General features: G+C 45.3%; 1 protein-coding gene across 6 annotated transcripts in view; it reads right to left on the reverse strand.

Moving 5' to 3' along the window:
- The window catches only part of RNF220 (ring finger protein 220), a 251955-nt gene that overhangs the window by 62336 nt on the left and 165706 nt on the right, over window positions 1–23913 (reverse strand). For 4 of the 6 annotated variants that reach the window (XM_088460647.1, XM_088460646.1, XM_088460651.1 and 1 more), the window contains exons 4-5: window positions 9388–9477; window positions 3247–3292 (exon numbers count right to left, since the gene is read on the reverse strand). In XM_088460647.1, the coding sequence (XP_088316773.1) occupies window positions 3247–3292; window positions 9388–9477 (136 nt within the window). The remainder of the gene's footprint in view (window positions 1–3246; window positions 3293–9387; window positions 9478–23913) is intronic. The other 2 variants (XM_088460649.1, XM_088460648.1) reach the window with 1 other exon arrangement.

Below are 23913 nucleotides of genomic sequence, written 5' to 3' on the forward strand. Positions count from 1 at the left end.
TGTAGACTCCTGTGCACTGCTACAGAGATTAACAGACAAGGAAAACAAGTAGCCCGGGGGCACTTGGAGGGTCTCGGGCAAGATGTCTTTGTAATGGCACCATGTCAAGAACGCTCTGTGGGATGAAAGCAAACACTTGTTAAATGACGTCCTTGCCAGGATGAACTGTGCTATTGTTCCTCCCAGTGACAGTCCGCACCTGTGCGCTTCCACAAATTGTTTCAATTGGGCCTATCCATTATCTCTAAAAGTAGGTGAAAATATTCATTTTAACTTTTGTAAAATTTACTGCTGGCCCCATTCATTAAACAGATCATGTACGGGATTCCCCTGAAATCTCCTGTATACCGGTCAGCCCTGAAGCGGAAATGAGGAGGTTCACTATACACTAGTATGCAGAACTTCTCTATCCCAATTCAGCAAACTCTGCAAATACAAAATACATATTCCTATGGGAATGAGGCCATCATTCAGAGTCGATCGCTAGATACAAGCGGTCGCTCTGAATGAGGGCGGCCGCTTGTGGTGTGAAGTGCGGCCTCCTGGTCGCTAGCTAAGCTGTGGGTTACCACCCACAGCTCTAGCGAGCGACCAGGTTGATGGTCGCGATGGTCAGGACCATTGCGACCATCGGGGCTTACGACAAGACCCTAAGGTTGGGTCTCGGCAAGCGCAGGCCCCAGGGAGCTTCCTGCTCTGATTGAGCAGGAGGCTCCCCACTGACATCACTGCTGATGTCAGTGGGGCCGCCCCCAAACGGCAAGCGTTCCGTCGGGAACGCCTCCGTTTGTGCGGCCACCTCCCCCTGCCCGCCTCCCAAACGGGGCGAGCTGTCAATCATCATCGACAGCTCCCCCCTTTGGTGCGAGACCCGTAGTGACGGAGTGCCCGTTGCTAGCCGGGTCTCGCGCATGTCGGAGCCGGCTCCGACGTGTGCATGCCCAGTGGGCAAACATCGACCTGGTTAAGAGCACTCAGCGCAGCCCGTAGGATATATCCGTACCCATGCGAAAACTCAGTTCGCACATGCACACTATAAGGGGGTAATTCAATTGCAGGCGAAAGGGTACGAATTGCCATTGCCACGGTGTTTCAACGCCGGGAACGGCAGCCCTTCTCGCACCCTTTGCACAGCCAGCCGAATGCCTCTCTACCCCTCTGGGGTAGCGAACACTTTTGAGCGAGATCCCGCTGCCGTAAAGTGCGGCAGCTGCCGCGGAGATTCGGCTGGGCGAATGTATTCGCTCCTAATTGAATTCCCTAACACTGCTTAATGAATAGACCCCTATATATACCATTAACTATTAGTGAATCACTGTGATCTACACAGGGAGGTCAGCGTCAGGTATGATATAGCATATACAGTATTCCGAGTCTAGAGAATGGCATCATTTCCCAGTGCCGGCCACAGACTACTGTAACTACACTGCACCGGGAATTCAAGCGTATTTTTTTGTGGCGCTGTATTATATTCACTATGCTCCTTCCCAATGAATGATGAAAAAATGTCCGACCGCGCAGTAACAGCCACTGCCTCCGAATACCGGATCTGTACGGCATGATTCAGGCGATTATCTTATTTCTCATCTCAGCAGTCAGAAGGGGCAATATCCTGTGAAATTGCACTAAAAGTAAATTAGACTTAACACTATCTTAATCCTTTCTGCTCTTGTGACTGGATCCGCTTAGTGATATGAATCAAATGTCTCACTGTAATAGGGAGTGATCTGTGAAAACTGACAAACTGCCAGGGAGTAAAGACGCCCGGCTTAACCTCTCACTAGCCAGAGCGGCAGCCTATTATCCCTAAAAATCTTGAAGTGGTACATATATATATATATAGTATAGTATATATTTATTGGCTGCTGATTGCAATGTGCTCTGGAGTGCGCTTTAAAATTTAGACTGTGAGCTCCAAAGGGGAAGGGACTGTTATATGTGACTGACATATATTATGTGTAAAGCACTACTTAATATGGTTGTGCTATATATAGAAATTAAAATAATATGCAGGAAGCTTTATGGTGTCTATTTACTAAAGGTCGATTTTATTTGATTTTAAATCAATCTCATCTAATTAGATTTTTTTTTTTTTTTTTAAGTATTAGTAAATGTGTGTATTTTAGCCCCAGAAACACAACATCGATTTAGATTGATTTAAAATCTATCAAAACCGATTAAAATGTAGCTAGTAAATACCCCTCCTATCTAACTCAATAGTGTACAAAGGGCTGAATTCAGAGCTGGACACAATGGCGATTACGGACGCAGATGAAGCGACTGTTTGCCACTGCGCATGCGTATAAGCCGCACTGCACGTGCACAGCGATCACACTGCGACTACGGACGCAAGGATCCATCACCAAGTGAGTAACAGGCTGTCAGCGTATTGGGGTGGTGACGGGAGGTGGGTCTGAAGAGCACAGGCATGCCTGGCCGTCTGAACGCTATTTTCTGGGCGTGCATAAATTAGCCACTGCGATGGCATGTGCAGCGTGAGTACTCGCTGCGTGCGGCAACATTTGCAATTTCGGAATATTGGTGTACATAAATTAACCATTGTGATCTCCTATGCAGCTAATAAGCGACGCTGTACGCATATGAGAAGGCGGCAGTGGGCCTCATTATGCTCAGGTGCGTTCTGCAACCATTAGCATATTTTCGCAGCTGCGATGCATATGAAATCGCAGCAGCGATCGCAGCAGCGTCAGTCTTTGAATAGGGATGGCCATCAGTATGGTAACCATCGATGGCAAAATAGCAAGTGGCCATCGATGGCAACCAACTATGCAATGGATAACCATCAATGGTTTCACCAACCGATGGTCATCCTTGTTCTATGACTGACTGTACCATGGGCCAATCAGAACAGGGCGCGTGTCGGAGCTATGATCCGTGTCTCGGCACCATGTAAAAAAGAAAAAAAAAACTATTTGGTAATGCTTTTCCATCGATGGAGGGAAACCATCTGGTTTCTTCCCCATTGATGGGGAAAACATTAAACATCGACCATAAACCATCGATGATTATGAATCATCGATGGTCGATGGCCAGCCATATCTCTGAATCAGGCCCGGTATGTACTAGTGAGAAATGACATGTTCAAATCTTTCCATCTAGCCCATTGGGGTCTTATTTTCGTATGTCTCCTATATGCTGGCTAGATTTACATGGAAATATTTATATATATTACAACATATTTGAAGGAAATACCATAGAGTATAGAGGGAGATATATTACACTCACCTTTGGTGTACCGGGGGTCATGATATCTTTCTGTACAGAATTCTTACTGCCGGTAAAGAGAATATAGAGAAGGGGTCAGTGAAAAGAAAGATAAATATATGTACAGTCTAAGTAAACACAGGATAAACATTTTTTCAGACTTTGCTCAATATATTAGTATTTTATTTGTTAATAATATATATTGCAACTTCCCTCCTTTGCCCCAGGTCACCTTTTATTTTCTACAGCAGCAAAATTATAAATCTAAGGCCCTCATTCAGAGCCGCTCGTTAGCGGCAGTACGCTCGTTCCGAGCGATGTTTGCACATCTGCGCATGCGTACGGTTTTTAGTACGCATGCGCGAACTAGTCAGTGCGGCCGAAAATCGTTTGTACGCTATATTGCGAGTGCCTGCTATTTTGAGTGACAGAATGAGGCGTATGTGGGTGGTAACAGGGGAAGGTGCTTGAAAATGGGGAGTGGAGATCCGAACGCAGGCGTGCTTAAAGGTCAAAACGGGCGTTTTATGGGTGTGTATATTTAAAACAGCAGCGTCATTGTCCACGTCACTGGGTTATTTTATAGCCAGAACTGCTCGCAAATTTGTGGTAGCAAACACCAACCACAAGAATAGCGAGCAGTTCATACGCTGGTCGATGTACTCGATTAATCTAATAAATAGCGGACATGACGTATGGTGCGAGCGGCCAGGGGGCGTTTTTAACAAATAAACGAGCGTATGTTTTGCTCGTTCGTTCAGACTTAGAGGTGTGAACAGACTGCAATGTGCGTACGGATCATTTGAATAGCCACCCCTTGTTTTTAAACGAACGACCGCAAATAGCGAACGGCTCTGAATGAGGGCCTAAATCCGTAACTACACTTTCAAGTGAGCCAGTCAACTACACAGCATAGGGCGCCTGTTGTGTGGCTCGGACCAATGCTCATGAGCTTGCAGCCAGTTAATTCATTGGTATACCTGGCAACAATCCCACAAGTTTCACTGAATTGATTTTTTTTTTAAAGAGGATCGGGCTAAATGTATTGCAGGGGTGGGGAACCTCAGGCTCGGAGCCATATAAGGCCCCCCGGAATCATTTGGTCTGGCCCAGCTTTTTTATGCTAGCCTCATCTGGCTAGCAGGGTGCCTAGAATGGTACCCTGCAGCCAGAATCTATGCAACAGTGCCGCCTGGAGCGTCCTTCGGATGCTCCGGGCATTCCTGTAATCACCTGTGATTGTGGCCACGCCCCTTCTGACATCACACAGAGGGGACGCGGTCTGTACCGGGCCCGCGAATTGTGTTATGTATATCAAAAAGGCCCTTGGCAGAAAAAAGGTTCCCCACCCTGGATGTAAAGGAACATGGAAGTGAGGCCAAAGCTAGGAACCAGTGATACCACTGAGGCACGAGGTACATGATACAAAGGGCTGATTTGTAGCTCAAGCCTCACTGACGTGACTGGTGACTAGTGAGCTGATCTCCTTAATTCTTGGAATTATTGGTTCAGACCACTCAATGATAGCCTCAAATGTGTAAGAGCCATGGGTGTGGTTTTAAAAAACAATTACCTTTCACATAGTAATAGCGGTAAGTGACTTATTGGGGGTCTATAGGCCTGATTCAGAGCTGAAGTCTCTGACCATAGCGCTCGCTCTGAATCAGGGCCCTCCTACCTGTTTTAGGAGCGTCCTCATGGACGCTCGCATAGCTGTGGGTTGCCACCCACAGCTTATGCGAGCGTCCATGATGATGGTCGCGATGGTCAAGACCATCGCGACCATCGGGCTTGCGACGGAGACCCTGCGGTAGGGTCTCGCTGTCGCAAGCCCTGGAGTGATTTTGGCTCTATCAGAGCCAAAATCACTCCCACTGACATCACTAGTGATGTCAGTGGGGCCGGCTTGAGACGGTAGGCGTTCCCATGGGAACGCCTCCGTCTGGCAGGCACGCCCACCAAAGGGGGCGTGCTGTCAATCAACATCGACAGTACGACTCCTTTGGTGCGAGACTCGGAGCGATGGAGAGCCCGTCGCTCTCCGGGTCTCGCGCATGCGCACGACGGAGCTCCCTCCGTCGTGCGCATGCGCAGTGAGGGACATCGACCCGCTTGCGAGCGTACTGCAGCTCAAAAGCGGGTCTGAATGACCCCCTATGTACTAAGCCTTGGAGAGAGATAAAGTGAATGGAAATAAAGTACCAACCAATCTGCTCCTGTCACTTTTCAGACAGGTACTTTATCTCTCTCCAAGGCTTAGTCCATAGACCGCTAATAAGTTACTGACAGGGAAAGTAATAGAAAAAAAAACATGGAGAACAGAGAAAAGGGTATAAGTGGAGAGCACAGTATCGGGTAACACAGAATACAGTGGGTCTTATTTACTAACATTGCAATTAGGTGCAAAATTGCCTCTAAACCGCATAATCCTTGAGATTTATACAGATTAAATGTGAATTTATGATAGGTTACTGTGGCTAAGTTCAGAGTCTAGTAATTGAGCCACATTTAGTGCAGCAAATCTAATCTCAAACTCTATAAAGATACATTTTCCTAACACGAGGTTCATACACATAGATTTTCCCACTATCACTGTACATAATACACGTTGTTACATCTCTGTTGCAAACGACAACGTTACTTCCACAGTGTTGCTATGTGCACTCATGCTGTTATAAAAGATCCATAAATATATGTGTAGAGTTCCTGATACCAAGAGGTGTGCACACTAATGACATCACTGGGGACATAGTTATGGTGACCTCACAGGTAATGGTGCGTACACACGGTACAATATCTATGAACGATATGAACGATAACTCGTTCATACTGTTCATTTTTATGCAGTGAACGACCAACGAACGACCTACAATCCGCATTCCCGCATGGGCGAAAACGATATCTATGGTCGTCCGTACATGCAGGTCAATTTCATCACGATTTTCATGCTCAGAGATGTGGCATTTTGACTTCACTGAAAGATATCTATCTCATTGGGCCCATCCATCAGCAATGGATTGCCGCGTTCCCGCGATGCTGCAACCGGGCATTGCGGGTTCGCAGAAATCCAACATGTTGGATTTTCCCAATTTGACTATCGCGATCAAAAAATGATCGCGATCGTCAAATAGGGGACATTTAACATGTAATATTTCTGTGATCCTGCGACGGATCGCTGACCATCGATGATGGCCGGACGGCGTTTCCAACCGGCAGATCTGCATTTCCGATCGTGTCACAGGATCGCGGAAATACCGGTCAGATGTATGGGCACCTATAGATATCTTTCAGTGTGTACATCGTTTGTCCTGCACTACAGAGAATTCAAGGGAAATCGATCAGCGATATCGTTGGTTGTGCAGATCGTACAGTGCATATGCAGCTTAAGTTTACAGCCTGTCTACCACCCAAAGATGACCACATAGTAAATCCCAGGCAATCTGTACTTTGGTTTCCTCTAAAACAGGTGAAAGATACACTTGGGAATGATTTATCTAGCCATCACAGAACATGGTATGTCCCGTGTAAAGTCTTCACAGTAGTTTCACTAATGCTGACATGCCTATGTAGCACAACATGTGTGCCATTTAGCCAGGGAGAAAGTGCGGTCATGTCTCAATTCCTATTTCAACCAAATGGGTGTGTAAGTGACAGGCAGTAGTGGATTAAATCTGGAGTAATGAATATATATCAGCACCATAGCCCCTGGAATGTCTGCTCTATTGAGTAAACCCCTCAGATGGTCGAGAAATGTATGGAGTCTGTCAAGGCCACTGCACACCCACTGACACCTGGGCAACCCCTCCAGACCTGAATTAAAGTCTGTGTCATCAGCAAACCTTAGGGGGAGGAAGGGCCACCTATACCTGATGAAACAACAAGGCGTCACAGACAAGTAGAATACAAGTATGGCACAGAGTAGGTAAAAATCTGAGGCATCGGAGCCCTATTCCACATTAGACCATGACTTGATCCTAAAATTTTCCATGTAAACCCATAAGGAAGGATGACTATATGACAAAGTGGCAACCCCATAACCAATCTCATTTAAGCATTCAATCTATAGAGGGAATTTAGAGATGATGGTAGATTGATCCCAGAAAAAGGGAAATAATTGCGGCGTTAGCCCCAGATTTGTCCGGTGTGGATTGAAGAGAAGTCAATGGCTTTAGTTATCACCAACACAAGGTCATCTGCAAATAGGCAAGTTTCATATTCCTCTAAAACCACCTTCAGATATATTTCTGCTTTTACTGTAGACTCATTTACAAGCGTAACAAGTGTCAGTGATAGGAGAAGACGTGTAGTGTTCCGCAGATTATACTGATCAAGGATAACAATGAGCGAGAGAGATGTAAAATATCTTTGGTCGCCTTGTAGTATGTATTTAATGTATTGAAGTAGAGGACCTTGAGCCCATAGACCAGAGGTTCTCAACCATGGTCCTCAAGGCACACTAACAGTCCAGGTTTTAAGGATTACCATACTTGAGCACATCTGTCAATTAGTACAGCAGTTATTTTGATTTAACCATCTGTGCTGAACCACGGATATCATTAAAACCCGGACTGTTAGTGTGCCTTGAAGACCGAGGTTGAGAAACACTGCCATAGACTATAGGAAAGTATAGGTATATAGCCAATAAAGAAACAATCAAAAGACATTTCCTGATCCAATGCTAAGGGACCCATCAAGCCAATAATACATCTATTGTTATTAGATACTGTCTCCCTGGGATAAAGCCAATTTGAACTTTTATTGAGCATTTTGAGACAGAATTGTCACTAACCATATAATACTATAATACACAGCTGGGATGACAGTAACTGGCTACATTTAGTTAGATAGAATGGATGGGGAAGCAAACTTTTTTACGTGTCATATTACGGTTACTTCTACTACATTGTGTGCTAAAGCATCAATAGATCCCTTATACTGAAAACCAGAAAGGTCAACGGGGGAACCATTTTCAGTGCCTTAGGGTTCTATGTACTAAACCTTGGAGAGAGATAAAGTACCAACCAATCAGCTCCTGTCATTTTTCAAATGCAGCCTGTAACATGACAGGAGCTGATTGGCTTGTACTTTATCTCCGTTCACTTTATCTCTGTCCATGTCTTAGTACATAGATCCCTAAATGCTGTCCAGGACCTTTGTTTTTTGTTTTTTTGTTTTTTTTTGGGGGGGGGGGGGGGGGTGATATCTTTATTAAGTAGTCAAGGTGCCCTCAAAAAGTACTAGTAACTGCTATTTCCATAAGACAACATCTCACTCCTTAAGGGAGAGCCTTTGAACCTATGGGAGAATAGGGATTGGCTGAAGTCCCATTAATATTGTTGTGACTAAAGGTGCATACACACGTAACGATTTTGTAACCAACGATTTTCTGTCAGATTATCTGTCAGATTTTCCCTTGAAAAGTGAACGATTTTTACAACGATGAACAAAAAACGTTCCTTCCCTTAATGAAGATCGTTATGTTGGACAGTATGAAATGGACGATGAACTACAAACTACAAAAGGGAGCGCGCTTGTACGATTATTGTTCATCGTTATAACTCAGAGACTGAACGATTTTTTTGAACGATTGAACAATAATGACGTCGTTAACGACAAATTGTTCAAAAAATCGTTACGTTTGTATGCACCTTAAGAGTAAAAACCTATTTATGTCCACTTTAGTTTTTAGTTAAGAAGCTAATTTGACCAACAGAGGGTCCTCGGCACCTCTTGTGGTTTACTGGTGTATACGGCCATCCTTGCTTCCCTGATCTGGTGAAAAATGTGCCGTTTGGTTACATTATCTCCCGAGCTGACAACCTATCCTTCAACTTGTCTTTGGCTGATACGGAAAAGCCACATAGGAAAGGCCTCAATCGGCCGTTAAGAGCGCAGCCATTGGACAATTGTGGAAGGCAGGTTATGGTGGTTCTCTTGCTGGTGGGAGTGGTCCAGAAAATAATGGGTACACTTTACATTTAAATACCACAAATCTGTAAATATTTCTCACCAATCAAAATCAATACTACAAGAAAATGACAGAAACAAAAATGAGATTATTTAACAATAGCCGGTTCTATATTTTAGCAGTCGGGCACCAAGTCTACTTTGCACAATGGAGCATGAAATATCTTTACCGAGTGACTATATTTAGTTATTTACCTTTTAATATCTCCTCCATGTCCTTTGCTAGTGGCAATGTATGTAGGAGGCATTCTAGTAGTGTAAAATAAAAGGTGCCTCTGTAACATCCTGGAGAAAAATGTCAAGATAATCACAAAAGTTTCTTTCTGTTGAACATACAATCAATAAGACACAATTCGTATTCGATACTCTATAGACACAAATGTGGTTTACATGTGGGAATGGACAGGTTCCCTTTACCAGTGGGTTTGACTTATGCTGTTATCCGTCAGAACTAATTGAAGGTAATTGGGCGCAAAGTGAAGACTAGGGTTCCTACAACGCCACATCCTGCTGCTTACAGCATCAGTTACGTTGTCAATGGTGAAAAAAAACTGAAAGTCTACATAACAGTGACTAAGCCAGGCCTCAGAAAAACACATCTACATCGGTTTTGTGGCAGTGATTTGTTATATCTGCTTTTCGTTGTTGCACTGTCTGCCAATAAACTCTCCCTCTCCCCCGCTAACCGGTGCGAATACGCCTGAAATTTAATAACGCCATTTCCCCCTTAAGACAGGTTACATTTGAAACAATTATATATTAAAGCCAACGTCCCCAAACAGGATTGAGCTGTAATTTTTTTGGTTATTAAAGTAATTTTTTCTGATGTAAATTCTCTGGCTAACATGCTGTAAACAGCGGCTGAAATAAATTATTTTTCCCTGATTCAATTTGTCAGGTCGCAAATCACCTGGAGGTTCTAAGGAATCTTGAAATATGTTTCAAATGATGCAAAGGCTGGTAGGAACATTTACAGCAGGGCGGCCCACTGCTCCTCACCCGACATACGTTTCTTGTAGGCCCCCCGGCTCTGATGGATGGGAGGGGGCGGGGGGAGACTGTGTATTTAATAACAGAATTTGTATGCGAGCCCGCAGTCAGGAGCTAGGGATGAGCAGCCAGGAGGCGGCAAGTATTAGAAGACGCTCGCTAAACAGATGCTTACAATAGAAAGAGACATATTAAATCAGATCTAGTCCGTATTAATATCCAGGCGCTCCCGCGCATACACACATACTCACACTCCAGCACACACAGCCGCCCCTCCAAAACATCAATACATTTTTATGAGACTTTTTAGGAGATCAGCACATGAGATGTGACAGGGGAAGCAATGCCGCTGTCATGATCAGTTTGCTGAGGGCACTTTAGTCCCAGATGCTGAGCAGCCGTGGCATGGGGGAGAAATTGAATTTGGCTCTCTTTAATGCTCCTATATTTGGCAGATGGCTGGCTGCGTGGAAAAGAGAAGTTATTGGAGGGGATGCCTTCTCCGGGAGCTACAAGCATATCCTTGTCTGGTCTATCCTAGCTGCGAGCTTCACAACACAAGCTCCAATACAGAACAGATGCACTACACAAGCCCCACTAGTACCAAACCCATTGGTATAATCTAGATTTATGCTCCCTGCATCTTTTCCAGACACGTAGACGCTGTCTTCATTTCTGGGGTTTTGTCGGGCCAAGGCGATCATTGCAGTCATCACTGCAAACCTCAATTAACGCCGTGTCTAATGGTATGACAAAGAGGAGGCATGGGAAGCATTCAATTCAGATGCAGCAACAGAACAGCGCCATCCAGTGGTCAAACTTGACTTTTAGTTATTACCTAACTCTGGGCCTGATTCAGCAAGGATCGCTATTCTGCTTATACGCACGCAACGCAGTTGCTAATATCAGCGGTGATATGTAAATGTGTGCAATCGCATTGCGATCACAGCCTGACATAAGGACGCCCACTTCCCCTTACTCACATGCGTAAACTAGGGCAACATAGCGAAACAATTCGTAACATACGCACAGTTAAGGCAGGTCAGACCGCACTCAGGAATTCCTAACTTCTATGCACACTATGAGACCTCAGGCTGCGTCTAGTATCGCGATGGCTAATCTATGCACGCCTCTGCAACGCCGTTGTGACGCACTGGCACGCCTGCGTTGGCCCGACCTCGTCACCACCCACAAACGGAACTTCCTGTCAATCATTCTGTCATGGGTCTGCGTAGCCTCTGCGATCGCAGTCCCGATCGCAGCGTCTGGTTCACGCACACACCCTGCGATGCATACGCATGCGCAGTGCAAATTAATCGGGCGATAAGCAATTGCGATCCTTGCTGAATCAGTCCCTCTGTTCCTATGAGCCATAATACAAAAGATATATTATATATATTTTACACTAACACTGCACTATAATTGCAAATACAGAAAATGGACTAAGGGCCTGATTTAGAGATGTACTCTAATGCATTCGCAGGTGCGATCTCGCATGCAGTCTCTGTGCGACAATATGCTAATGCCGTAGCCGAACGGAAATGTCCTGAGACGCCCACCGGCGGCTTCTCAGATCCAAGGAAGTGCGTACACATACGCAGCCGCCGTCGCAGATCATTCGTTGGAATGAGACATCGGAACCTCTTTATCTGCGCACGAGATCACAGATGCAGACTACGGCACGCCCCGAAAATGGCCGGGACACGCCTGCAGTATTTTACCACCACTCCCCAATACCTCCCCCACATGGTCCCTGTCACTTTGCGAAGTCATCCTATTTGCGAGCGGCATCGCAAAGATACCTTAGTACGCACTGCGACCGTGACGCTAGTGCAGTCTACCGATTATCGCTCAACTGCGTAAATATCGGAATAGTGTACGTTTCTGAATCGGGCCCAAGTTGTGTCTTTTGGAATCACTCAAAGTGAATAGAAAAATGGTTTACACTTAGGAGCCTGTAACTGCATCAAATACAATATATAAAAATCCTCATTGGATGTAACATAATTGCTTTGGTGGCAACCTGTAGCTGTTGTAGAACTACAATTTCCAGCATGCCCTGCCAAATGGTATTGAGTGCCTGCCTACACCACTTACACAGTAAATCTTCCTATGATCTTGCGCATAGGGCCTGATTCACTACGGATCGCTATTGCGATCGCAGCTGCAATTACGCACGTAGACCTGCGGCGAAAATATGCTAATGTTTGCAATCGCAAAGTCAGCGTAGAGACGCCCACTAACGCTTTCGCACATCCGTAAGGCCCCACAGACTTTCGTATACATCGGGACCATCGAATAACATCGGCCCCTCACACACAATTACAGCAGGTCTGAACTTACTCAGAAATTGCAACTGTCGCCGCACGCAGTGAGTACTCAGGCTGCGTAAGCCGTCGCAGTGGCTAATTTATGCACGCCCAGGAAATGGCGTTCAAACGGAGAGGCACGCCTGCGTTTCTCCAACCACTCCCCCGTCACCACCCCCAAACCCGTCCCTCGATCTGCGATTACTTGTTTCTGTATAAGTGATCGCAGTGTGATCGCAATGCTAACTCACGCACGTGCGCTGAGTTGCATATGTATGCACTGTAAATACCATAGGCAGGTCTGCATACGCTGTTGCAGCTGCGATCTCAGGCCCATAGAATGGTCTGTACTGCCCCCCAGTAATCACTCATCCAGCTTGGGAACTGCAATAATCATCCAATTACACAGTAATAGTCCATCCCAGAATCTACACTTCCTCCTCCACACCTCAATGATACATGTGTTTTAAATAATAACATGTACACAGGAAATTAGTTATCAAGTATGATATTCATAGTCTGGCATGACACTTTTAATTAAGGTGATTTACACAAAGTTATTCTTTGCAAATAAAAAAAAACCTGTCACCCTGCGTCCCAATAAAATATGATAATTACCGCCAGTTTTTTTTTTTTTATTTACCGTTTGTTTTAATCTGTTAGGGGAATTGGTAAGTAGTTAGTTACAAAAGACAGCTTCATTTTCTTGCTTTTAGTCTCTTTCTTAACTGATATTAGCAGCTGCCCAAAAGACTTAAAAGGTGGCATTACATAATGAACCATTCAGGCCACAGGATACAGTGGGAGCTGTATTTAGGGAAATAGGGCCTCATTCAGAGTCTCTCGTTAGGGCACGCTTGCTCACAGGGAGCGATAATCGCACATCTGTGCATGCGTATAATTCGCAGTGCGCGTGCGCAAGTCATTCGTTGCGATCTGATTTTACTAGCTCGCAAGCCACTTTCAGGTCGCTGCTTTGAGTGACAGCGCCATTTGTGGGTGGTAACAGGGGAAGGTGCTTGTGAACGGGGGAGTGGTTGTGCGAACGCAGGCGTGTCTGGTCGCCAAAATGGCGTTTAAAGGGCGTGCATAATTAGCAAAGTAGCGTCATCGCACACGTGACTTGGTTGTTTTTTAGCCTGAACTGCTCGCAGTGCTTGGGGTAGGTTAGGTCAACCCTAAGCACTGCGAGCAGCTCCGATGGCCCTCAATGTTCACGATTAATCAGACATTTCCCGGAGATGACGTGTGCTGCGAGTGACAGGTGGGAGGTTTTATAGTCCAGCGTACGCTAACTGCCGTCGCTCACTAAGACATAGAGTGCGTCCTTACAGCGCAAAGAGCGATCGCTTGATTTGCATACCCGGTCCCTTTTTGCAAGCGAGTGATCGCATTTTGCGAGAGACTCTGAATGAGGGCCATAATTCCTTGTATCCACTTCTTCCTAAGAATTTTTTATTCATAAGTAATGTTTATTTTATTTATTTTGAAATATACAAGTATATGGGGGACTACTTATGAATGTAATGATAACCCTTCTCCGACTTTTTCACAATAGAAAAGGAATATTCTTACTACTCCTTATTTACCAAGAGGCAAGACCGCTTATTGCTGTACCCATAGACATCTATGGGGATGGCAACCTTACTCAATTTAACAAGCTATGTTTTTCACCCCTAGGCGCTAACACTATTCCAGAAAGAAACATAAGTACTGAGGGCCTAATTCAGACCCGCTCGCGAGCGCAGGACGCTCGCAAGCGAGTCGATGGTGCCCTAATGCGCATTCGCACGACAGAGGGAGCTCCGTCGTGCGCATGCGCGAGACCCGCATAACGACAGCCAAGCTGTCGCTCCGGGTCTCGCACCAAAGGGGGCGTGCTGTCGATGGTGACTGACAGCGCGCCCCCTTTGGTGGGCGTGCCGGGGGCGTGGCTGCCAGACGGAGGCGTTCCCATGGGAACGCCTACCGTCTGGGGCCGGCCCCACTGACATCACTAGTGATGTCAGTGGGAGTGATTTTGGCTCTGATAGAGCCAAAATCACTCCAGGGCTTGCGGCCACGAGACCCTACCGCAAGGTCTCGTCGCAAGCCCGATGGTCGCGATGGTCTTGACCATCGCGACCATCATCATGGACGCTCGCATAAGCTGTGGGTGGTAACCCACAGCTATGCGAGCGTCCAAGAGGCCGCTCCATTTTTAGGTAGGAGGGCCCTGATTCAGAGCGAGCGCTCTGGTCAGAGCGTCCGGCTCTGAATCAGGCCCTGATACCGCAGGGTGTTAAACCCCCAAATCGTTCTGTAAGAAAATCTTATTTGTCAGCACATTTGCACTTCATGAATAGGGGCTGTCATATTATCAGCCTGGCTGAGAATAAGTGTAATAAATAATATACTTCACAGAAACAGCTCCCCTAATGGCCAAAGTTTCATACGACAAAGTAGAAAATGGACTTGTAACGCTTGGTACACAGCGATTCTCACCTGTGGGGTTACCACTGTTAATTTCAACAAGCTCTGCAAAACAATTTCTGTACATAAATCAGTATATTTTCCTTCAGGGCTGTCTAATTATTATGAAGTAGGATTTGGGTTGGTTCTCGAGCGCCTTTTGTGCAGGAATAAGTTCCGCTTTGCATTTTACTGTGGTCTGCTAGAAAGATGAGAGGTGGATCGCATGCCTGGGCGGAACGTCTTGTCACTCCCAGTGATAGAGAGCAGACTCTCACCTCTGTGATTAATGAGCCCCAGAGAGGGTAAAGGACAGTTATCACAGGACAGCTGAGAGAGAGAATAAATTCACAATATCAACACCAGGGCCATATAATAAACACATGGCTTTCATCATAAATTTCCGCTACCTTTCCCCACCTATCTGACACGGCTTGGGACAGCCTGGGAGCACAAGCTAAAGCCTGGAGGAATCTCACATTTTTCATGGGGAATTAAAAATTTTACAAACTATTCATAGTTTACATATATACATAGTGTAGAAATGACACATTTAATGTATAGGGCAGCACGATTGGTGTAGTGGTTAGCACTACTACCTCACAACACTATGAGTTTATGGTCAATTTGTTTGGAGTTTGTATGTTGTCCCAGTGTTAGAGTGGGGTTGCTGTGGGTGCTCAGGTTTCCTCCCACACTCCATAAATAGGATGTAGTCATTTTACTGACAAGTAGGATGCCGGAGCTTAGAATACGGGCGCTGTAATCCCAGTCCTGGCATCCTGAACGCCAACGATAAGTATTAGGGTTAGGGGAGAATTAGGGATAGGCACTTGCTAGAGGGCTAGGGTTAGGCACTAGGGAGGGAGGGTTAGGTTTAGGCACTAGGGAGAGGGTAAGGGTTAGGCACTGGGGGGGAGGGTTAGGCACTAGGGAGGGAAGGTTAGGTTTAGGCACTAGGGAGAGGGTTAGGCACGAGGGGGGGAAAGTTAGGCACTAGGGAAGGGAGGGTTAGGGATAGGCACTGGGGGGGTTAGGGTTAGGCACTAGGGAGGGGAGGGTTAGGGATAGGCACTGGGGGGGTTAGGGTTAGGCACTAGGGAGGGGAGGGTTAGGGATAGGCACTGGGGGGGGTTAGGGTTAGGCACTAGGGAAGGGAGGGTTAGGGTTAGGCACTAGGGAGAGGGTAAGGGTTAGGCACTGGGGGGGGAAGGGTTAGGCACTAGGGAGGGAAGGTTAGGTTTAGGCACTAGGGAGAGGGTTAGGCACTGGGGGGAGGGTTAGGGTTAGGCACTAGGGAGGGAAGGTTAGGTTTAGGCACTAGGGAGAGGGTTAGGCACGAGGGGGGGAAAGTTAGGCACTAGGGAAGGGGGGGTTAGGGATAGGCACTGGGGGGGTTAGGGTTAGGCACTAGGGAAGGGAGGGTTAGGGATAGGCACTGGGGGGGTTGAGATTAGGGTGCTGGGACGGAAGGTTAGGGGTAGGGTAGGCTTAATTACTAGGTGTCGGGATTGTAACCTGGTCAAGATTCTGACGTCGAGATTTTGATCGCTGGGATATCGAGCTCTGGCATTTCGTATCCAACCCCCATAAACATACTGGTAACTTAAATAAATGCTAACCCGCACAATATCCCCACACACGCAGCCGCCCACTTACCGAGTGAAAATGCCCCCCACTTTACAATGCCAGTAACCTCGGCATTGTATAGCGGACAGCAGGGCAGCAATGGCACAAGCGCACCACCACGCCCCCCGTTGCCGCCGCCACCACGCCCCCTTCTATGCTGTATACATGTGATAGGGAATATAGATTGCAATCTCCACTGGGGCAGGGACTGTTGTGAATGACTGAAATATTCTCTGTAAAACGCTGCGTAATATGTGAACGGCTATATAAATAACTCTTTATAAATAAATGAATAATAAACATCTCCTGCTCTGGAAAAGCCAACAAGTACCCCTTCCCCGCACATAGGAAGTGTTTGTGCCGAGACGGAGAGGGCAGCACAGCAGAATGATCCGTGTGTCTGGTGTAGATAGTGGACTCCGGGTACCTGTAAACCACCTGCACTTACAGTATGTATTTATGTTTCAGGCCGTCACACAGAAAGGGACGGACATGTCATATAGGGGGCGACAGCTAGAAACGTATTGAACCAACGTAAATAAGAGATGACAATTTATTTGAGTTGTGACTCTACGAGGGTTAAACTATTAAATGCAATGTGGGGACTATGCAGGCGATGTGCCATAAGCAACGCCAACCTAGATTAGCTGTTTTACCTCGTACCCCATGGCTGTGCAAGCAAAATGCACAATGTTAGACTACTATGGGGTTTATTTACTAAGCAGTGTTAGGAGACAGAGTGAAAAGTGAAAAGGTGCCAGCCAATCAGCTCCCAACTGTCATTTTTCAAACACAGCCTGTGAGATGACAGTTAGGAGCTGATTGGCTGGCACCTCATCACTTTTCACTCTGTCTCCTAACACTGCTTAGTAAATAGGCCCCTATATGTAAAGGAGATGTGTGCACTGAACATCGCCCGTACCGGGTGTCGGAACATGACCTCTTTAAATAAATGTGACCCAGATGTCACCAATAAGAGGTATTTTAGGTAAAAAAATAAAAAGCAACAACAGATATGCCCATATAAACAGCGACAGAATAAATGTGGCAAAGGTGTTCATTGAAATGTAGGACATACATGTAAAACTTTCAACAAAAATGGCTCTGGCACCCAAAAAGTGTGGGCACCTCCTGTCATTCACCGCTGACGAATATCCATAACTTTCCTTATTGAGCGCCTTCCTTTTGAGCCGCCCGTGTACAAATTCATGTAATTCAATTATAACATCATCATAAAGAAAACATACGAAATTGAAGAATCCACTTAACGTCAGCCGCTGCTGCCATTTCCATCCATAACTGGCACAAATGATGTTAAAGCAATTTGTTGGTACATGTGCTGAGATTCTGTTAGTGGGAGACCGGGTACAGCTGATACAAAGTGGCAGTTACACTTGCAGCAGGATATTTGTCAAGAGTCACAAATGGGCAATAAAAGACTATAAGATTATTTGTTTCACACAGGGCCTTATTATGTCAATGTATCAACATGCCAGGTCCCCCATTCGCTCTGCTCACTAACTGATTCCTACAGGAACCAGCTCTTTCTATAGAGGGCGTTTTTGGGGTAATCAGATAATTATACCAAGGATCCTCTACAGATGAATCTGTTCTCTCCCCCCTGCCATGTGCATAGCAGGCCGAGGTTATGAAATTAGATGACTACAATTATTTATAGACAAAGCACCACCTCCTAGGCTGAAATATACATTATAAACTGCTGTTTTACACCCACTGAAATTGTTATTCCATTTCTGCGTTGTGATAATATAAAAAAAACTTCCGCAATCAGTTTCACTTAAAATCAGACAGCAGGAAAATATTGATCCTCCTATCAAATCATTCTGGTGAAAAAAAGGAAGCAGAGCAATTTATTTCCCCGGGAACTGTAAAATGTTTATGGAACAGGGTTCTGAGCAAGTCCTCAATTCCTTCGCCGGGACTGCGGCCTTGAAGAGCGCTGGTTTAGCAGATGAGACAACGGCGTATAGGAAGTTATCCTGCCTGATCTGCCTGGTTTACGGACAGCCTACACAGGGATTAAGTTAAGTCGTACTGAAAATCTGCCCAAGCCTTTGCAAACTGAAAGTGTAATGATGGCTCTTCCAGGGAAATCTCCAGCTGGAGAACGATCTCAGATACGGATCTGCACTTCTCTACAGGTTCAAACACCTCTTGATCTGCCTGGAGCAGATTGGAAGATGACAGCTGTCACCTCACCTGTCCTTGTTCCAGGGTTATCTGCTGCCTTGTTATCAGATAATAAGTATGTAGGTTTTCTGTTGCCTGAGAAAGATGTGTGCGGCTATAACTGGAGCTGAAATAATGAAAATATTCCAAATCACGCACAGGTTTCCAGATGTAGTATAATGATTTTACTCTACACATAAGCTGTCAGGATCTGATAAGCACACTACATATGTTATTAGCTAGAAACAATACAATAACATTTAGCCAGATCGTCATAATGCTGCACAATTCTCAGGTCGCTGACCCCAGTAAGGTTAAAAATGGATGATTGTGAGACAGGATTGTCAGCGTGTTACAGTTTCCATATATTACTGCTGCGCTCCCCAGCAGTGGTAAGGAGGAAGCTATGCAAATCTAGGGACTGTCTGATATATTCAGGGGTGCAAATAAGTCTGTTATATTAACAACACTGCACAGACCATTAATGTTGTAACAATCAAAACGTTCCTTACTGGCAGCCCTAACAGGTTCTAGTGCTGGGACTGTCAATCAACAGGGTGGGATGATTTTTATTTGTTCCCATCCAAGGTTTCTTGACGGAATGGTTTCCCTTGACTGTCAGTGGAAACAAATGTTCATCCAGGCAATAGTTTGTGTTCAAGTGATTAAATTACCAAAATAAAAAAACAAGTAGCACAACTAAAATGTAACTGCAGTTACCACTATAAGTTGACTTAATAGAGCTGGGTAACCGTGATCATCCTGACACATAACTTAATGCTATCCTTCTTCCCAACACCTGCAGGATTTCTCTTGTGCTGCACCAATCCTCTGAAACACTCTCTTCCTCATTCCCCCAGGGCCTGATGCTGAGACACTCGCAGGTCTGAATGAGGTCTCATTCTGAATGCAAATGGTTTGCAAATGCAATGCTAATGCATATGTATGTCTTAGTGCATACGCCTTGCAACGGGATCGGTATGGAATACCGCCAGCAGCCCTGAAGATCCCGACAGCTAAAGGTAAGTACTTACTAACCTAACCCCCCCCTAACCCTCCTTTAGGGGTGCCTAACCCTAACCTCCCCCCAAGTGCCTAACCCTAACCCCCCGTGTAAGTGCCTAAACATAACCCCCCCTTCCCCGCTGCCTAAACCTAAGTCTCCCGGGGGGTTGCCTAACCCTAATCTACCACCAGGGGGTGCCTAAGCCTGACCCCCCCTTCCCCTAGCCTAACCCTAACCCTCCCAGGGGGGGTGCCTAACCCTAAGTCCCCCCCGGGAGCCCCTATCCTAACCATCCCCCCCCCTGCGGCTGCCCAAGCCCGGCTTACCTTCGATCGGTATTCCGGGCGTTGGGCTCCCGGCGTAGGTAAAATGACAAGCGTCGGGATTTCGACGCCTGTCATTAGACACCTGCCGGGATTAGACAGTCGGGATGCCAACGGTCGGCATTTCGACCGTCGGCATCCCAACTGCATACCATTGCAACGCCCCACTTTTGTCGTACGTGGGAGCAGCTCATGTCATCATTATCATTGGCACTTAACACTTGAGATACAACTGAAATGATGCATAATCTCAGAATACACACGGCCCAGTACATGGTATAACTGTGACGCCCAGTGCACTCCTATGACACTCCCAAGAGACGCTTCTCTCCCGATGGCATGCACAGCTGCCACCCAGAAATACCCATTTCATGGACGGAAAGAAACGTCCAACTCTTAATCACCTGAAGATACACAAAGGTGTATATGTTCACTACGGTGCATGTGCAGTTTGCTAAAACTTGTTAGATGTGGCCACATTTGTACCTACGTGTGCTATCAGAGCCAGGCCCAGGGTCTCCTAACCTTTAAATGTGTCTTTAAAACTCATCTTCAAAACGCTCATAACAACTAGATTCACTAATTTAACCAGTTTTCCAACCAAATCTACTACCAGAATGTTTTAGAATGCAAACTTACCATTGACATGTGTGTTCTACCTCTCAAGATTCCAACACCATTTTTCCTCTTAGATTATAAACTCTTGTACACATAATCCTCATTATAACTGATACTTCCCAGACTGTAACTGTGATAGCGTGTCTGTAATCGGCCTGTATGTTTTGCATATATAATACATTAGTAAATAACACTGGGGCATTTTTTATTTTTGTCATTTTAATTTTGAAGTAACAAATATTTTTATGGTCTGCTAACCTGCAAGATTGGTTCTATTCTGAATACGTGCCCATACCTATTATGCAGATATGTGGAATGGTGATTGTGAAGGGGTTAATCATCTATGGTCTGCGCCCATTCAAGAATGAATTTATGCCCCAGTGTGTCAGCAGCGTTTCACCTTGTCACTGCCATCCTTATTAGCTTTCATGTCTTTTTTTCCCTTAAATTATAGAGGACAGAACTTGTGGCATCTTAAATATCTCTCGATCTTCCCTTTTTTTTCCTCTGCACCACCCAACGCACCCATTACCCTCGTCGCTGCGGCGCATGGAGAAGGGAGCGCTGATAGGGTCGCCAGCAGAACTCTGGCTAAATTTATCATGCGACCAATTACAGTGTTAATTGGCAAGTCCCAAAAATCAATTAATTCGCAAATTTTTTCAATTAAAAATTGATATAAATCATAGAGATCTTATTAAGGAAAGGCCAAACCAGTCAACTTTTTTTTTTTTTTTTTCTTGCAGGCATCTGAATTTTGTAAAATAAAAATGCAGGATTGCCAGGGTCTAATGCCCTTGAGTGTCTTTGCAGGAGAGGGGGATGTCATCAGCAGGACTGGGCTGAAGACAGATAAAAAAATATCGACCGGCCGGCCGGACTGCCTTCTCTCCTTTATTGATTAGGTGGGATTTTAACTTGCTGTGCATATCCACAGTGTCAGCAAGTGCCAAGGGGTATTTTAGAAGCAGTCAGCTTGGAGGTGTCACTTTGACATGAAAGGGGAGGGAGAAAACACACTGATATCACAGGAGCCAGCCTAAAAAAGCAAAAGGGAGCGTGGAGGTGACAGGGAACTGGAAACAAACAAGAGAGAGGGAAGAATGTCAGATAATCTGTCACAGAAGAGAGGTCAGACAGGCAGGGAAAAAAGACATCAGGATATGCTGTCAGGGGCTTATGGTAACTCAGAGTGCTGTAGGACATCGGGGGATATAGTATCACAGCACAGTATAGTACAAACTCTATTCTGTACATTAAAGGTCAAGGCCAGAGTTACAGTTCTTGCTGCCATTTGCAAAGTGAGAAGATAAACCCTAAATTGGAGACTCCCCAACAGTGTTGGGCGTTTTTTGTAGCGGGGATGGACAGCGGGACAGTCCTGATTGTTGTATTGAAGTGTGGTTTGACTTCATGATTGCCGTTGTGACCCAACTGTCTGATCACAGCAGAACCGCAGGCTTATGACACAAAATGTTCACATACAGCAAATGATCCTGAGTTGGGAGCAAAGCTAAAAAAAATGAACGTGACCCTGCACCTTGGTAAAACCATGTTGCACTGCAGGTGGGACAGGTGTAAAAATAAAGCTGTCCAGCATTGGTGGGCTACCTGCAAAAGCAGCCAGTATTTGCCCTGCATGCACAAAAAAGTAATTGCACCCTTGCTTTGCATCATGGTTTATCCAGGTACACAGTTACGTGTTCATTTTTTGCTTTACTCCCACCTCAGTCGCAGACCCATAATGTTAATGTCAGGATATGTCAAAATGTCTTTATATCCAACAACACCTCATCAATCATTTTACTAGTTGGTAAAGAATAAAAAAAAAAGTCAATTAAATTAACCTATCATAATGTCTATGTTGTCAATCAAGGCATTAACCTTGGCTGCATCTCAGGTACACACAGCCCAGATAAATGTGATTCTTTGTAATAAGAGTTACAGCCTACATAATCCACTGCAGTCCAGTGACGTGCAGTGAGGTCAATGGCTGGGGAGGCACATATGGAGATGGGTCTGAATGCTGGGAGCCTGTCTCACCCCCTACTCACTGTAACTGTCCCCTCACTACACTAAGCTTCAGTGTCCATTGATTCTCCTACCTGCATCACAGTGTCTTCTCTTGCTGCTGCTGACTGAGCTCCAATCTCTAATCTGCAGTGCACTTCCTGGTCACATGACACATCCAAGGTGTCCATCAGTGCTCAAGGCACGCCCCCATAATCAGAGGCATGCAACTATTAGCTCTCTTTCTGTACAGCTTACTGCCCGTCATGTGGCCCCGCCCCCAGGTCTGCAAGCAGTGTCTGACTATACAGAAACGAGGCAGAGCTGTTGCTGCCTCATCTCTCATTTACTTGCATTCCCAGGGAGCTCCACAAAGCTGGTGAGTGTTTACTATAAAAATTATTACAATAAACATAGAAGTTATAAATATCGTCTTTAGATTATTATAATCATTTTTTATATCAAATCTCAGGAGTATGACAGGGGAGACTCTGTTTCCCCTGCCTACCCAGACTGCATGCCCCTGCTGCAGACTCATGGCATCCTGGCTCCCCTGTTTCTTCTCTCAGCTGTTGGAAGAAAGAGATCCCCAATATGCAGAATTAAACATATGTGTATCCAAAATAATAAATAATTCAACATGTCTGTACATGGCACACACTTAATTATATATATTTCTTAGGAAATGTTACTTCCTCACAGGCAGACAAAGGGTTACACACTGAACCTGCCACTGGATATTCTGTATCCATAACTGTTTCCACTAGATGGTGCCACTGAGTACTAGATCAAACACAACAGTTACTAACACTTAGCACATGAATCTCAGACTATGCTATATTACATTACAGTACTGCAAATCATACTCTAGATATAGAAAATATATATTATACATTTGGAATATCTGCAGTATTTTTGGCATTTAGGTTTCTCAAAATCTCAATACCTGGACGTGTATATAAAATAGATATGAGTGCATTAAAAAAGGAAACGAAGATGGAATGCACTATAGTTAAACATATGTAGCGTATGAAACATCAGCTTCCAGTGCACTATTTCGTATTTTAAGAAAAATTTCTTTTTTTCCCGAACCAACTTTTCTAAGTGATTGGGGTTGCTCCAGCATATGACTAAATGATGACTTGCCTAGACGGGGATAGTGGCAGCTCCCATAGATCTGGTTCCTGTGTATAAT

This window comes from Taudactylus pleione, unplaced genomic scaffold, assembly GCF_031769625.1.
Source record: "Taudactylus pleione unplaced genomic scaffold, aTauple2 ptg000969l, whole genome shotgun sequence".
In the NCBI taxonomy this organism is placed as follows: Eukaryota; Metazoa; Chordata; class Amphibia; order Anura; family Myobatrachidae; genus Taudactylus; species Taudactylus pleione.